This window comes from Petaurus breviceps, unplaced genomic scaffold (assembly GCF_028583685.1).
Source record: "Petaurus breviceps papuanus isolate PSGF00001 unplaced genomic scaffold, PetGlider_PUasm1.0 174, whole genome shotgun sequence".
NCBI classification, from domain to species: domain Eukaryota; kingdom Metazoa; phylum Chordata; class Mammalia; order Diprotodontia; family Petauridae; genus Petaurus; species Petaurus breviceps.
Window position 1 is genome coordinate 21,752,692 of NW_027185761.1, and position 16,883 is coordinate 21,769,574.

The following is a 16,883-nucleotide window of genomic DNA, read 5'->3' on the forward strand; positions in this document are numbered from 1 at the left end:
GAGAGAATTTGGAATTCAAAATTTTTTAAAAAGAATATTATAAATTAATTAATAATAGATTTTTTGAGGAGTTAAAAAAGAAAACATGAATTTGATGGGTAGATTTTTGTAACTTCAAGTGTTATCTTTCCTCAATCTGTGGAATTTAAATGAATCAATATTGTTTGTTCTAGAATACAGACAGACAGACATATTTATACATAGTAATATTAATAAACAGGAAGTTTTACCCCCTTCTGAGAATCTGTGTATTCAAATTTTATTTTCCCTTACTCTATGGAATCAGAGTTAGCATTTCAAATTTAAAATTCCATTTTTAAATGTCCAAAGCAGTTTTACACAGCCTTTGTATTGTCACTTGAAAAATAATTCAAAATTCCTTTTCTTGGACTCACCAGATAATTGACATCCATAAAGCAACTGTTCATTTTCCTTTGCTTTCTACCAAGCTCTCTACTTCTCTATGCCTTCGCTTCAAAGATAAAACATCACAGAGCATGGAGCATCAGAGACATGACTCTTCCATTCCATACTCACTTGTTAACTAATCTTGACCAAATTAGCGAATATTTTGGAACTGAACTGTCATCCCTCTCAGGCCATGTTTGTGTTCAAATATCCCAAAGCAGACACTAGCCTGGTGCCCCTCAAAGAGGGGGAGCATCTTCAATACCCATCAGACACAGGTCTTCTCCTATGTAAAAATATTAATTTGGGAAGCCACCTTTGGAGCTGCCACAACACATAAATGTGTGTTACTATCACCTCATCGACCTAATCTGGACACAGATTTGGAAACCGAGCGCATCCCATTCATATCTCGTCAGCAATAAATTCCATTAGTAATGGAATTTGGGTAGTTGGGTGAAGAAAACAAAAACAAAAACTAAGTAACATCTAACTCATCTTGTTTCTTTTTCTAAGGTTACTGGATTCAAGGGGAGGAGTGTGCCAGAAAATACAGTATGCCTGCATTTTAACAAACATTTTTGACGGAGTCTCTCATGACATCTGGATTAGGTGGACTGGAGGCTGGCTGCACCACTGGATTCCAAGACTGATGATTAAGATCAAAGGTCTTCAGTACAGCGCTCTAAGTCTCTGTCCCCATTTATTTCATATTCTCATGGATGACTTGGAAGAAGGCACAGAAGGCCTGCTTATCACACGCTGAGGTTAGAGAGAGCTAAGAGGAGGGAAGAGTTAAAATGTTGGAGGAAAGAAACAGGATCCCACAATTTCTCAACAAGTCAGAGAGTTTGCTGATTCTACTAAGATGGAATTGAATGAGAATATGTGGAATGCCTTGCCCTTAGGTTTAAAAAGTCGCCTACATAAGTACAAGGTTGGGTCAGTGTGGTCCCATAGAGTTTATATAAAAACCTGTGCACCAAACTGCAGTTTTCATGGGAGAAGTTGAGCTGAAGAAAGGAAGGTAAAGAGGATTCAGAAGACTTTGAAATTGTGAAGAACAGAGATTGAATATGGGGAGGGGAAGTCTGTGGGAGGGTTTGAGGAGGCCTTAGAAAGGACATGGTGGAGGGGGGTTAATCAGATGGAGGAGGAGAGGAGGAGAAAGACTCGAGAAGACGAAGGTGGCAGGTAAGATAAAAGGATACAGACGTGCTGTTAAGACAAGGAAAAGGAACCCAGGCATGGTCATGTACAATCCTCCTTGTTCTATGATGTCAGTGGAGATGCTCAATTTATTTGGTATTTGTTTAGAATTAAAACAGAGAAGGGGCAGGGGAGACAGAGACAGAGGAGGCAGAGGAGAAAGACAGGGACAGAAAGACAGGGACAGACAGAGAGCACTGAGGAGTAAGTCACTTGCTCAGGAGCCTGAAACTCCAGGCTTCTCCCTCCAAGGGCAGTTCCCTCTCCACCACACCATGATGTGACTCTCTTCTTCCCCAGCATTGCCTGAAACAATGGGTTAAGAGGAATGCACAAATGTAGAGTAAGAGCCCAGGAAGCCTGCATCTCGTGAACCTCCTTCCTATCTGACCAAGACCAAAGATGGCTGAACACACAAAAAGAGTCTGATGTAGAAATACATTAAGCCCAATGGAGAAATAGGTGAAGATAGGGAGAAAGGAAAGTGGGGCTTAAGAATGAGGGTAGAGTCAGGGAACCTTGAGAAATTTAGAACAAAAAAGTGAAGAGGGGCGTCGATTATCCAGGCATTTGGTGATGCTCGCTCTCCACCAAAAGCAGAGTAGTTAATATTTTCCTGACTTCTTAAAGAGAGTATCAGCCCTCTAAAGGAAGGACCAGCCAGAAGAAATTCAGTAGTGAACCTGATCCTTACCAACAAGGAGAAACTGGTTTCTGGGGCAGAAATGATAGGAACTTTGAGAAGTGACCAGTATATCTTATAATTTATGACAAAATAAGGCTGGGTCTGTCATGCACCCCAAATCTGGAAAGTGCCGATTTCAATGACTTCAGAAAGATAAGGTAAGACCCTATGGCCTAAAATTCTATAGAAGGAAGTCGGTCAGGAAGGACAGGAAACTCTCAAGGAGGAAATTCTGAAAAAGCAAAACAAACAAAAACCCCACCAATTCTGATTAGGAGGAATCAATCAAACAATAAATCAACGAGCTTTCAATTAAGCACTACAATATACCAAACACTGTACTATGAACTGGGGCATAAAAACAGGAGGGAAGCTCTCTAAAGAAAGTGATGTGGAAACACAGGGGAACAGGCTTATCAGCCAGCTTTGATTTTTAAAGGAAGTACCAAAGATGGAAGCCTAACCTGGCTTTAGAGGATGAAAACGACAGTGCCACCCTCTACCACAGAGAGTGCCGGTCATATGGGTGCTCAGACTGAATGCACAAACAACAAGCATTTAATCAAGTGCCTTCTTTGCGCCAGCCTTTTCACCAGAACCTAGAGATGCAAAGATAAGAAGGAAAATCTTCTTGCCCTAAAGGAGTTTACATTCTGTTTAGGGAGATAACACGAGACTAAATAAGTGTGTACAAAGTAAGTGTGTGCTAAACAGGCACTAGCAGCTGAGGGCATTGGGAGAATTTCCCAGTAAATGTGGTACCTGAGCAGTTTTGCAAGAAACTGAGAGATGGTGAGGCAGATCACGTTTGCGGATGTGAGGAGGGAGTGTGGTTAGGTAAAGGCAGCACAATGGCTGAGAGAAATATTAGGAACAGCAAGTCCCTGGACTGTGAGGGACAATGAGAAACATCAGATGTGAATAGCAGCAACAAGGCCAGCTGGACTGGAAAAGGAGCAGAATATGAGAAGGAAGGAAAGGTGGGTGGGGGCCTGCCATGAAGAGCTTTAAAAGGCAAAGGAGGAGTTGACGTTGGATCCCAGAGGCAGTAAGGAGCCCCTGGTGTTTATTGTGCAGGGAGGGAGACTTGGTCAGAGTGGCACTTGAGGAAAACCACTTTGGGAATTGTGCATGGGACTGGAGAGGGAAGAGGTAAGGCAGGGAAACTGAGGCCAATAAAGAAAGTGAAGGACACCATAAGATGTCCTTGAAAATGCCCTCTACTGGGGAAAGGACAGACCCACGCTCAGGGATGATGGGACAACAATGACAGTCATCAGAGAACAGGAGGAGCTGCTCACTACTTACTTTGTTTCTGACCTTTTTGCTAAGGAAAATGATTCGAGATCATTTAACAATATCCCAGAATACACAAAATGAGGAATGGCTCCTAGGAATCATTAGACATGCAGATAAGAGAACACCGAGTGCTGCTGCCAATGAAGAGGTCGTTAGCAGGCTCACAGGAAGCATGCCACTGGGCTCTGAAAGAACGAGGAGGCAGGAGAGCTGAGTCAATATCAGGGGATGGAGAAAAGGAAAAGACTTATTGGAGGGGAGGATGGCAAACATGGGCCTGATTTTCAAAAAGGGAAGAGAAAATCATCTACAAACTTTAAGTTAATGGTTTGACTCAGATTCCTGGAAAAATTCTCCATCACATTAAAGGGATGAGTATTTACACACAGAAAATGATCACCCAGAGCCAGTGTAATTTAATCGCAAACAGGCCATGCCAGACTGGCCTTATTTTTCTTCTGGAGTGGGTTACTAGATGGATAATTAAGGCAACAGCACCGAGTTTACCTAGAATTCAGCAAAGTATTTGACAAATCCTCTCAGCTTATTCTTATGGACAAGATGAAATGATATGGTGCAAGGAAGATAGAATTAAGGAGATTCAAAACCAGTCGAACCTAAGGGAACTAACTAATTAACATTCAGTATCAACCTTTTGAAAGGCCTCCAGTGGAGTGCCCCAGGGACCTGTGCCTAGAGATGTGCTGTTTAACATTTTCATCAATGACTTGGATAAAGGCACATCAAATTTTTAGACAAGAAGCCAGAAGGTATAGCTAACACACTAAATGAGAGAGCCAAGATTCAAAAAGATTATGATGGGCTAGAACCCTGGGTCAAATGTAATAAGAAGAAATTTGATAGACACGAGTATAAAAACTTACACTTCCGTTTTTTTAAATTGTCCTCACAAATACAGGGGACAAAATAAGGCAGCTGCTCATCTGAAAAAGATCTGAGGGTTTTAATGCACTATAAGCTCAATGTGAGTCAAGAGCAGGAGAGGACAAACAAGAAAGCTAATGCGATCCTAGGCTGCACCAAGAAAGGCCTAATTTCCGGGGCTAAGGAAGCAACAGTCCCAAGTCCTTCCCTGATGAGTCCACATCTGCAGTAAGTGTATTCAGGTCTGCACACCACAACTTGGGAAGGACATTGCTAAGCTAAAGGAGGGCAACTAGGATGGTGGAAGCCACCATGTTCTGCGATTCTGTATCCACAAGCTCAGGAGGAGTCAATGATGTGACCCAGCAGCCAGAACGGCTGACAGCCTTAGAAATAAACAAAAGCACAGCACACTGAACAAGGGAGGTGATATTCCCACTGGACTCTGCCTTGGTCCAAGGAATCTGTTCAATTCTGGACCCCACATTTAAGAAGACACCAACAATCTGGATCACGCACAGAGGAGGGTGAGGAGACTAAAGACCCCATGACAGGAGGATGAGCTGGGATGTTTAGCCTGGAGAGGAGAAGACTTAGGGGAGACATGATGGATGTCTGTAGTGGAAGCATGTGAAGGGCTGTCATGCACAAGAGGGATTCAACTTGTTTTATTTGGCCCAGGATGGTAGAATTAAGACTAAAGGGTGGAATTTGCAGAAAAGCAGATTTTTGGCCCAATATATGGAAAAACATCTTAACAATTAGAGTTGTCTGAAAGTGGAACAGGCTGCCTCAGGAGGTTGTGAGTTTTCCATCACCAGTGGTCATCCCACAAAGGCTAGATGACCACCTGTTCATGATGGGGTGGAGGGGAGCCTCCTGCTCAGGAATGGATCAAACCTGGGGATTCCTAAGTTATTTCTAAGTCCGACTTTCTATGATCACAGCAAGGTATGAAAAGAACATGAGGTTCCCGAAGCTTTAAGCAGGGCACAATAACAAGGTTGGGGGAAAGAGGAGGGTCCAGGGAGGAGGGGCTACAGGAACCAAAGTAAACTTCCCCTACTTCACAATGTTGCCTAGGATTAAGCCTGATGATAATGCAAAACAACCAGAAGACCCATTATCCATATTCAAGATACAATAACAGAAACTCTAGAATCCCCAAATGCTGACAACACTTGCCATAGGAATGTAACTGGTGTGATCTGAGAGATTCTATGGAGTAATCAAGGAGAAAAGGAAAACATGGAGAGGTCTTCAAGAATAGGAAATCAAAAAGTGGGAATAATTTCCATCTCGAATCTGTGAGCCAGATAATTACTATCACTAGCAATTAATTCATGGTCACATATGGTTCATTTAATAATTTTGGGATGCCTCCTTTGACATTCTAAGTAAAGGTAGATTACACCCATTCACAGAGCAGTTAGTGTTATTCAATGTGCTGAAAGGTAATTCTAGCCCTGGGTTATAAGCTAAACTGCAATTTGCCATCCTTCTGAATGACTCTGTATTCCTTAATTGGACCCAATTTTCACTGGAGCCACTAGGAGCTGGCCTGAATCAGACGTTAGGAAAGGGCCCTTTTGAATCCAACACTGCCGGAGAATTAAATGGAATGGGGCCATCTGTGAGCCCCTCCAAATACCCAAGTAAGCCGTGGCTGTACAGTCACCCCACAACCATCACCAGAAGTGAGTGAGGTCTGGTTGTAAAGGGAGGAGCCTCATCTTACCCACAATAACCCTTGGAACTGGGCAGAAACCCACCTGGGTTTTCAACACAGACCTCACAACTCGGTACAGGCAACAATCTTTGGGATCAGACCCATGTTCTCCCCAAAGCTGACTGCCAAGAGACAGTCCAAGTGGCATCCTGCTGGGGGTGACAGTGGTTCTTCCTGACATCGGTCCTAACGGCTGAGTGTGGGTCTTTTCGCAGCAGGACTTTGGGAATCTGTACTGTCTGCCTCAGAATTCTTAATACCCAGTGCGTCAGGCCTGGCCCTGGTGAGGTTTACCTTTGCATACTCAAACATGCGGAGGTCAGTGTACATATCCAAGGCCAGATTCTCGTGTCCACTGCGTTTGTACAGTTTGGCAGCCTCATGGAACTTTCCTTGGTAGGCAAAAACATCTGCTAGAAACAGTTCACTGTTGGTCTCTCCACGCTTCTTCCTCTCCTGGAAAAATGAGCAGCACAGGAAGTGGGCTCTGCAGCCCCGGGCAGGAAGCAGACTTCACAAAGGTTAGACAGAGCTATTTCAAGGCGCCCTCCCAAGTTTTCCCTTGGGAACCCAGGGGGGACAATGGTGCATTTGCGTCTCTTTCTCAGGTTTCTGGTGGGAATGCCTGACAACAAAGGCAGGTTTTCTAGAACAAGTTAACATCCAAAGAGGACAATTGGGTCATGGAGGCACAAGCATCTGCCATGTGGGCTCCATAAATTCATTATGATGGCTCTCCAGGGGCTTCTTTCAAGGAGGGGCCCCAAATGTATAAAGACTCAGTGTGAGGACCTGATAAACTCCTGTAAATACAATATAGGTCTGGCTAACACTGCGGAGGTGTGCAGGGGAGGGAGGGAACTGGGGAGGAGTGAAGGGAGGTAACTTGGAAGTAACCACAGAAGCAAAAAATATAAGATTAGGCCTCTGAAAGTCTTATAATTTTAGGGCTTGAAGAGAACTGAGGGACTATCTTCTCTGATCCCTTCAATGGCAGAGAAGGAAGTGACTAGCCCAAGATGATCTAGGTAAGAAGGAGAGAAGATAGGATTTAAACCAAACTCCCCTAACTCCAAATCCAGGACTCCTCCCACCATAGCCCATGCTCTGAATGCGATCCTCCCAATGCTGAAGTTCGTGATAGTAGGACTCTATAGAATCGGGTGAGGAACCTGCGGCCACACGTGGCCTTCTAGGTCCTGAGTGCAGCCTTTTGACTGAGTCCAAGTTTTACAGAACAAATCCTTTTATGAAGGAGATTTGTTCTGTGAAGTCAGAGGGCCATATTTCAGGACTCAGATGCCACATGTGGCCAGGAGGTTGAAGGTTCCCCACCCCTGATTTTAGATTCTCTGACCAGCCAGAAGGTTGGCTGTTTCAAAGAAGGGACCTGTATATTTCTACAGACCAGCCCACGTACTTGGGAGGACAAGGATCAGGTCCCATCCCCCCAGCTCTCCCAGTTAGCGTGTTCAAGGTAAACATCCTCAGCTCCTTAAACTGTTCTCCTCCCCTCGTCTCAGGACACATTCCGTCTCATGACTGTCACTTGTAAAGCATGGCACCCTGAGATGAGCAGTCTTGCAGATGTGGACTGAACAGTACAGAGCTCAGTGGGACTTTTTCGGGACGCTCCTGAAGCAGCCTGAGGCTGCTCCAGCATTTTTGGCAGTCACATCACACTGCTGATCACACTGACTTGGCACTCAGCTAACACCAGACCTCTTTCCCATGACCTGCTGCTCCCCCAGGTCTTCTACATCCTACACTGGTACAGCTCTTTTCCCCTTAAGGGTAGGCTTCTACATTCCATGTCCTCTCGTTAGCTCTTACCAAGATCTTTGGGTTGCTCTGTGCTCCCCACAGATGATATGATATAAGCATGTCTTTCGTGGCTCCACCCAAGCCATTAATAAAAATGTGAAACAGGACAGGGCGGAGGGAGGACGCTACCAGACATTGATCTATTAATCAATGTTCTTTGCCTAAGAGTATTATTTGGTGCCTACGTCAGTGAGCTGGGTTAGGTAGAGCCTGGTGTTAATTAGGCCAAGGTGATAAGTGCAATCTTTACATGGGCCAGTTATTTTTGCACAGAGGAAAAACTATTCCACACTCACAGACTGCAACCTCAAATCCTCAAAGTTATCTGGTATAATGCAAGTCACGGACAGGAAGAACCTGGGCACACCATATGGGTGGACAAATGCAAATCTGTCACCACTCCTAGAAAAACAACTCCACAGGCGTACTCTCCTGATGGGCACAATTGTAGGGACTCGTATGTTTTATAGAAGGCCCAGTGCACATTCCTTTTGTTTTTCTCTAGCTCATCGCCATTTAGAAATTCAAATGTTTTACACTCACATATACTTAGAAAAAATTTTTTTTTCTGAACAGAATATACACCTGTGACTCATCAATTCAACAAATGTTAAGTGCTTAAAGTGTACAGAACAACTGGCTTGCACTGGGAGAGATATTAAGATAAATAAGGCACGCTCCCTAAGCACCAGGGGGCCCTTCTTACATACTGCTGACCCCACGGCTCAGAAGTCTAAATGCTCTGTTTGCATGGTATCATCCAGAGAATTGGGGCAGGGGAAGTGGGCTGGGGATGGAAATTAGGTCGGGGGATTCCTGGAGTCGTCCACTCATGAAACCACTTGATTATTTTACCACACCAGGTCCTGATGACACACAGATGCATAAAGCAGAAATGGGAGGCAAGCCACGCTGCTCCAAATTCTCTAGTCTGCTAAGAGTTTCTTCCACATAATTCATTGAAAATCAGAAGGGTCTTTCTTGAGAAAAAGGGGTACTTAACTAGTCTTTTACCTCAATGCTGTTAATCAGTTCTAAATACCGGAGATCTTGTACTCTGGTAAATGCCTAAAGGAAGGGAGAAAAAACAAAACAAAACAAATCAGCTACTTCTGCATTCCAAATGTCTGTAACTGGTTTATGATAGAAAGTCGAGCTTTAGAAAGGCAACAAGGAAGAAAGAGCAGGTAATGATTAATCATTGGGTTTTCATGTAAGCTATACCTCCTGGAGAGAGAAGCCTTTATCCCTGGGATTATCCTATAAAAGAAACACAGAAAGAGATCTGGATAGATCAGTCCCTTTGGGATTAGATGAAACAAAATTATGATCCTGCATTCTGTGATTCTGTTGACTAGGGAATATACCTTTCCAATGAGAAAAAAATGTAGCGCTTCATTGAGGTTTATAAAGGGAGGTGGCTTGCATTAGAGTAGAGGTGAGCAAAATGTAACTGAGTGATAAAAGACAGCAAGTATATCTTGGAGACTCAGAGGAAAAGCAGGAGACAGATGTCTTTACCTGACAACTCAACAAACATTAGTGCAATGGGGGCAAACACATTACTGAGCACAGAGGGAAAGAGGAAGAGAGTCAGAAAAGATAAAGATATTTTCTAGCAAATGGAGAAAAATATTAGCATTCAACCCCCAAGAGACAGAGCCCTGCACAAACCATAACACTTCGGCTCTTGCCTGAGACCTGTACGTCACTCTGAAGGCCCTTCTTAGCCTGCAAACATTTCACAACCCATTCTACTGTCTGGAACATTGAGAATCTCTCATGTCAACCTTTTTAAATTTGGTTGTGCTTCTCTAAAATGCCTCATTTGGATTTTGATGGCACAAACTAAGGATAATAAAAGCCCCTAGGATTTAAAATGGTCTGCAAGGACACCAACGATCTGGGGCTTCTACTCATCTGCAGGAGGCTGCTGGTTGGGGCAGTGAATGGAGCCTGAGTCTGTCCTGCTTCACCCCTTTACAAGCTCTGTAATCCTGGACAAGTCACTGACTTTCTCTCAGCCTCAACCTGTGTAAAACGCAGATAACCACATCTATCTCAAAGGGCTGGTAATAACCCGTGTACAGTCCTTTGCAAACCTTAAAGCACTATCTGCATGCCGTCCTTGCTGTTGCCATTACTATTACTATGGCTTCCACTCCAGAATGCCTGAAGAAGGCCTGAAGATGTGATCCCTGGAGCTGTCGAGGAAGGCCCCTTCTGTGTTCCACCTCTGGTCCCACGCAAGCTCTCTCTGGACCTCACGACCTTCCCTCGAGACCTGGCCTGGGGCTCAGCAGAGAGAAGCTGAGGCTGGCTGTACCACTGACCTATGGGACAGCCAGATGGACTTCCTGCCTGCTCACGCCCATTGCCTCCAGCCTCAGTTTGCTAGTGGGAAGAAGTCTTCTATGACTGCCCAGCGTTCACCATCCCAGGGACAGAGGCAGGGGCATGAGGAGGCAGGAGCAGAAAGCAGCTCTCCTCTGACATCTAGTGGACAGACACAGCCCTCACCAGAGGGCTTCTGCCTCCCATTGCTTAGTTTCAACCACCAAAGCCCATACCTACCATGTGTAAGGCACTGTAGGCACTTTGATATCCTTGTGCCAAGCCCTAAATACACCATCCTCACTCTGGGAGGCTGAACAAGGAAGGTCTACAGGGCTCTGAGACAAAGTGTTCAGGCTTTACAATCTACAGACAAGTTATTAGCTAAATAAAAACCACTCTAAATCCAGTGCTTATGGGGCGGTGATAGAAGGGGAACTCTGCTCCTGGTCTCTGGGGAAGGCCTTACACTCACTCCATGGCTGCTGAAATGGGACACACTGTCATGAGAACTCTTTATTTGGGTATTCACCCTTCCATCACAGCCTGTACTGAAGATCAAATGTGCCCAGGAAGGGGCCAGTTTAGAGAATACAATCATTTGTTGAGTCTTTACACAAGTCCCTGTTTGGCTGTATTATAATCTGTAAAGGGGAGAAATACATATCAGTCTGGAAAGGGAAGCTGGAGTCTGATGGTGAAAAGCTTTGAATGCTAAGAAGACAAAGCTGTATTTGGTCCTAGAGGCAAAAGGGAGCTATGGGAGCGTCTTCAGCAGGGAACTGATGTGGTGGGAACAAGGCTTTAGGAACATCATTTGGTCCTTGGATAGAAGATGGATCAGAGAGGGGAAACCAAGGAGAAGGTTATTAAAAGAGTCCATCTGAGAGAAGTGATAAGGGCCTGAACAAGGGTCAGGGGATCTGTGAATGGAGAGAAGATGGAGGCAGACAGGATCAGGCCCATTAACTGATCAGATGCGGGGCGGAGGGGAGTGAAGGGCGAGGATGACTCCATCATTGCAAACCTGAGTAAGCAGAGGGATTCTGATGCTCTCAAGAGAAATAAAGAAGTCACAAGAAGCAGGTCTGGAGGCCAAGATGGGTCCTGCTGGGCATATCCTGAGCTGGAGATGCCTACAGGATGCCCAGCCTTAGCCAGCAGAGAGACTAGGGCTGGATACAGAGGTTGGGAATCATCTGCAGAGATAACTGAACTCCTGGGAGCTAATGAAGTTATCACATGTAAGAGAAGGAAGAGAGGAGAGGAGGGGGGGGAGGGGAGGGGAGAGCCGAGGAGAGAGCCTGGGAGAACACACATAGTTATAGGAGGGGGTATGAAAGATGAACCAGAAAGGAGGCTGAAGAGTAATCTGATCAGTAGAAGGAGAACCAAGAGAGACAGGTACTGTGAAAATTCAAGGGAAGAGAAGAGTCTTTGGGAGGTGAAGGTGGTCCCTAGTATCATGTACACCTAGACAGTTGTGAAGGATGAGCACTGAGAAAACGCCATCATATTTGGCAATCAGATCACTGACCACTGTGGAGAGAGTTGGGTGTTCATCAGTGACAGGGTCAGAAGCCAGAGGTGGAGAAGTGAGAGGAGAGGAAGTGAAAACAATAAATGTGAAACTTTTTTCTAAAAAAAAGGCTATTTTTAAATATTTCCTAAGCAAGGAAACAACAACATGAGCCAAATACATGGATTATACTTCTGCTGCCCTCAAGCTGAGAAGCAAGGACATTTCCCTCTTTCGCAAGATGAAGACACAACTGTCTCTTCATCCACACTGAGTGCCATGAGAAGAAAGCTGGCATCATTTCATAAGGGTTCCATTTAAAAACCATAAAACAGCATGTGGATTTAATGCTGTAAATAGTCCATCAGGTAGTAAATCTAGACCTCTGACATTCAATTAAATACTTTACCTTCTTAGCTGTTTCAAATTCCAAGCCTTCTAACGCCTCCATGGCCAGCTCTCTCCAGTCTGCATCTGTTACACCTAAGCAAGCAATCTGGTAGGCTTCTTTGTACATTTTCCTGTCCAGGTACTGGTACATCGGGGCAGACTGCAGGTTTTCATTGAAAAACAATTGTCACAAGGGAAAGGAAAAGGTTTTTTTTCAGAATTAAAGCAAAAGTAAAATTTACAAGACTGTCTCTCTCCACAGGAGCTCCAGCCTTTAATTACAAATAGCAGCCACCATAACAGAAGCAATGCATGTGTCTACATTTCACCTTCTCAAGAATTCAAAGCATTTCTCTGTGTATATTTAATTTTTCTAAGCTCCTTGGGGGCAGTGATCCCCAGAGCTAACAGTGCCTGGCGCACAGTAGGCACTCAGTAAATGCTTACTGAGACATTTCTTATCAGCCTCATGAAGCGGGGCAGCAGGTGTGAGCCTTATTTTGTAGAAAGGGAAAACAGGCCCCCAAATGTTAAATGACTTAGCCAAGGTCACACAGAAAACAGCATGGGCAGGATGCCAACCCAAACATCCAGACTCCCAGCCTGGTGGTCCTGGGCAATTCCATCCTCTGCATCTCTGATGCCTTAATGATGATATTAGGAGGCAAGAGGCAAATCAGAGGAAATGTGCCTCTCTTGCAGGGAGAGAAGAAAGCACAGTCAAGCAGAGTGCCTTAGCCCGGGTCACAGAGCCACATCAGAAGTGGACTGGGGCCCCAAAGTTAGCAGGGGTGACAGACCCCCATGCCTCCGTCATGCCGGTCAGCCTGTGCTTGAGACGTACAGTGGAAATCTGATGGCTGTGGCTCAAGACCCTGCTCTCTGACTACCTGACATTGTTGCACAGGCCTCCCTTCCTAGGATTCTCCCCTCGTAGAATCAAAGACTCTCAGAGCAGGAGGGACCTCGGCCATGCAGCAAGTGGTCATTCCGGGCTCCCATGGTGCTCTACTCTCCACAATCTCCGACCGCTCAGTTTTCTTCTGCTGGCTCTTGTTCCTTCTCCTGCTTCCTAAATCTAGTAACTTCTTAAGGTTTAATCTTTAGTCCTGAGGAAAACTCGCGGCTTTTAGCTTAGACAACTCCCAAGTTTCTGTCTGCAGCCCTGATATTTGCCCCAAAAGTTTCACATCTCCACATTTCCATCTCTAAGTCCTGCCATCAAGTCAAACTCCATACACCTAAAACCGAGCTCCCTGTTCTGTCTCCAGCCTGTCACTCCTTCCTGACACCCTCATTTCTGTCACTGAAGCCAGCCTTGTGTCGAGGTATCTAAGCTTAAAACTGCAGCTCTTTCTGATGCCCACTCTCTTTCTCTTACCTACTGAATTCATAAAGCCCTAGTGATTCTTTCACCCCAATGCTAAATGAATGATCTTTTGCTTCAGTCTTTTCTCCAATGTTACCTTCACCCCTCAATGTCCCTTCAATCATCTACTAACCTGCCTCCTCCGCTCCACTTCTGCTCTAAATCCATCCTGTCCCCCACTACTGGGTTAGTCTGAGAGCACCATGCTGACCAGGCCAGCCTCCTGCTCAAAGCCTCTGAGAGCTCAGAGTCCCTCAACTTCAGAGGGGAGGGAGTGCAAGGACCATTCCTGCCCAAGCCACACCTGAATGCATCTCCCCTAAAGCCTCCTTGCCAGCGGTCCTTCCAGCCCCTCCTCTGAAGAGCCCATGCCTCCCCCAGAGAAAGCTGCAATGGGGAGGTACAGGGAGGAAGCTTCAGGCCTGAATTTGTCCCTTTGCCATCAGTGTCTGCTCCTCATTCTACCCTGAGGGATCAAAGAGCACAAGCAGAAGGATTCTTTCACAAGACAGGCCTTCAAATACTGGAAGACAATTAACAAGACTCCAAGGTCTTCCTGCTTCTCCAGGCCAACCCTCCTGGCTCTTCTAAGCCAGCCCCATAAAGCACAAATTCAAGACTGGAGAGTGCTGGACGTGGAGGCAGGGACACCTTAATTAAAATCCTGCTTCAGACACTTCCTCGGCAATTCATTTAACCTATTTGTCTCAGTTTCCTCATCTGTGAAATGGGAATAATAAAAGCACTTCTTCTGCAGGGTTGCTGTGAGGGTCAAATAAACTAACTTAAAATGTGCTTTGCCAACCTCAAAGCACTATGTAAATGTTAGCTTTTATCTGTCACTGCTGCTATTAGCTGCCTCCCCATCTCCAGGCCTATAAAGTCCAGACCAAACCCCTCCGCCTGGCACACTGCCCCCCCCCCCATTAAAGCTTGTTTTTCATCACTCCCTGATTTGAGTCAGTCCCGTTTCTCACCAGGACTTGGATGGCATGTACTCATGCTGCCTCCATGCTTTCCACAATGCCATCCCCTCCACCTGAAACACCCTCCCACTCCATCATATTCTCATCACTCATGAAGTCCTCACAGATCTCACGTGAGCTCCTAGGGTACTCGTGTCTTACGCTACCCAACTGTTTTGTGTGCCTGGGTCTTGTCTCTCCATTTAGTCACTGAGTGTCTGAAGCCATATCTCATACTTCTTGTGCATCCCCCGCCCCCCAGCAGAGGGCTGGGCACTGAGAACGTGCTCTCAACACTCCATCCTAATGATAAACAGTCATCCTTGTCCCCTGAACTATATGACTGACTCTGATTCACCACCCTGAGGTCCCTCCTCCTCCATCAAACACTCTCAGGGTCTGCTGAACCACTGAGCTGCCTTAACAAACTAATTATTGCTCAAGAAGATGCACATTTCGAGAGGAAACCAGAAACCACCAGAGCAAGCCTGAGGCTTTCCCCCTCCTCTCTCAGCCACCCCACAGGCTGGCTGGAGGCGAGGCAGTGGATAAAGGGCCTTTGTCTTAGGCTTCTCTCCCCAGACCCCAGGGGTTGTGCTGTGTCAGCCAAGCTGGCTGTGGCGCCCCGGGACAGAGACCCTGTGATGGCTTCAGCACTAAGGGAACCCAGCCCTCCACTCAGCTCCTTCCTGGAGGACAAATGGAGGGAGTGAGAGCGTCTTCTTTCTGGAATTGTTAATGTTTTTTCACTTCTCATCCGCTCCCTGCCCCCATGCCACATACTGGAACCTCCAGAAACAGAGTTCAACAGGATTAGATTTGAAAATTCTACTTTTCATTGGAAGTTGTCTTGCCCCCTATATGTTTTTTCTCCAAATTCTTCCCTATCACCCCAATTTCTCCTCTCACTTTTCTCCCCCTCTCTGCAGGGGTTAGTTAAGTGGTGAAGTGGATAGAAGGCTGGGCCTGGAGTAAGGAAGACTTGAGATAAAATCCTGGCTTGGACACTGACTAGCTGGGCAAGTCACTTCACCCCTGGTTACCTCAGTTTCCTCAACTGTAAAATGGAGATGATAATAACATCTACTTCTCCGGGTTGTTAATAAGAAATATGTCAAATGACATAATATTTGAAAAGCACTTAGCACACATACAGTTAAGGGTTACATAAATGCTTATTCCCTTATTTCCCTTCTCACCATCCCCATCTCCAAATAAAACCACCCACTTGTGAGGTCTATTTTATTGGGTTTACAGTTGCTGGTGACTCCCACAACTCTGAAATCACCTTGCAGTTATTTTGTGCAAACCCTGGTTTCCACATGTCATCTCCTCAGTCAGAAGGTCAGCTTGTCAAGGGGCAGGCCTAGTACAGTGTCCAGCACTTGGCACTGACTGGTGCATTACCTGGGGTACTTCTACTGCTGACATGGAGAACACATGGAGACAGAAGATCTTGGAGCCATTGTAGCCCACGACGAAGCCTTGGAGCTTCTGCTGGTGCACCGGGAAGTTGCTGGCTTTGATGTTGAGATAGCCACCTCCAGAGAAGCAGAGCATGTCCTCACACTGAGTATTCCAGGCCACACTGTTTGCATTTGGTTCCTAGAGGTACAGGGCAATGACCATTAGATCACACCCATGCTAAGCACTTTTCCCAGAAGAGAACATGGCCTTCTCATTTCTCAAACATATAGGGAACTGAATCAAATTTGTAAAAATAAGAGCCATTCCCCCAGTGATCAATGGTCAAGTGATATGAAGAGGTGGCTTTCAGAAGTTATCAAACCTACATATAGTCACATGAAAAAAAATGCCCTAAATCACTACTGATTAAAGAAATATACATTAAAACAACTGAGTCACCACCTCACACCTATCATAAAAGAGAAATGCTGGAGGGGATGAAGAAAAATAGGCATACTAATGCATTGTTGGTAGAGTTGTGAACTAGTCCAATCATTTTGGAGAACAACAGGAAACTATACCCAAAGGGCTATAAAATTATATATGCCCTTTGACTCAACATTATCTCTACTAGGTCTGTATACCAAAGGGAGCAAAGAAAAAGCGAAAGGACCCTTTATATGTATAAAATATCTATAGCAGCTTATTTTGTGGTAGCAAAGAAATGGAAATTGAGGAGATGCCCATCAATTGGGAAACAGCTGAACAAGTTATAGTATATGAGTGTGATAGAGTACTACTACTATGCTTTGAGAAATGATGAAGGGGATGGTTTCAGAAAAATATGCCAAGACTTATAT

General features: G+C 45.2%; 2 protein-coding genes across 4 annotated transcripts in view; one reads left to right on the top strand and one right to left on the bottom strand.

Moving 5' to 3' along the window:
* RPL32 (ribosomal protein L32) overlaps positions 1–16,883 on the top strand; it is a 180,756-nt gene that overhangs the window by 71,231 nt on the left and 92,642 nt on the right. The window lies entirely within an intron of this gene.
* The window catches only part of IFT122 (intraflagellar transport 122), a 72,942-nt gene that overhangs the window by 18,115 nt on the left and 37,944 nt on the right, over positions 1–16,883 (bottom strand). For all 3 annotated transcript variants that reach the window (XM_069083884.1, XM_069083883.1, XM_069083885.1), the window contains 4 exons: positions 16,024–16,221; positions 12,302–12,442; positions 9,054–9,107; positions 6,510–6,671 (listed from right to left, as the gene is read on the bottom strand). In XM_069083884.1, coding sequence (XP_068939985.1) covers positions 6,510–6,671; positions 9,054–9,107; positions 12,302–12,442; positions 16,024–16,221 — 555 coding nt within the window. The remainder of the gene's footprint in view (positions 1–6,509; positions 6,672–9,053; positions 9,108–12,301; positions 12,443–16,023; positions 16,222–16,883) is intronic.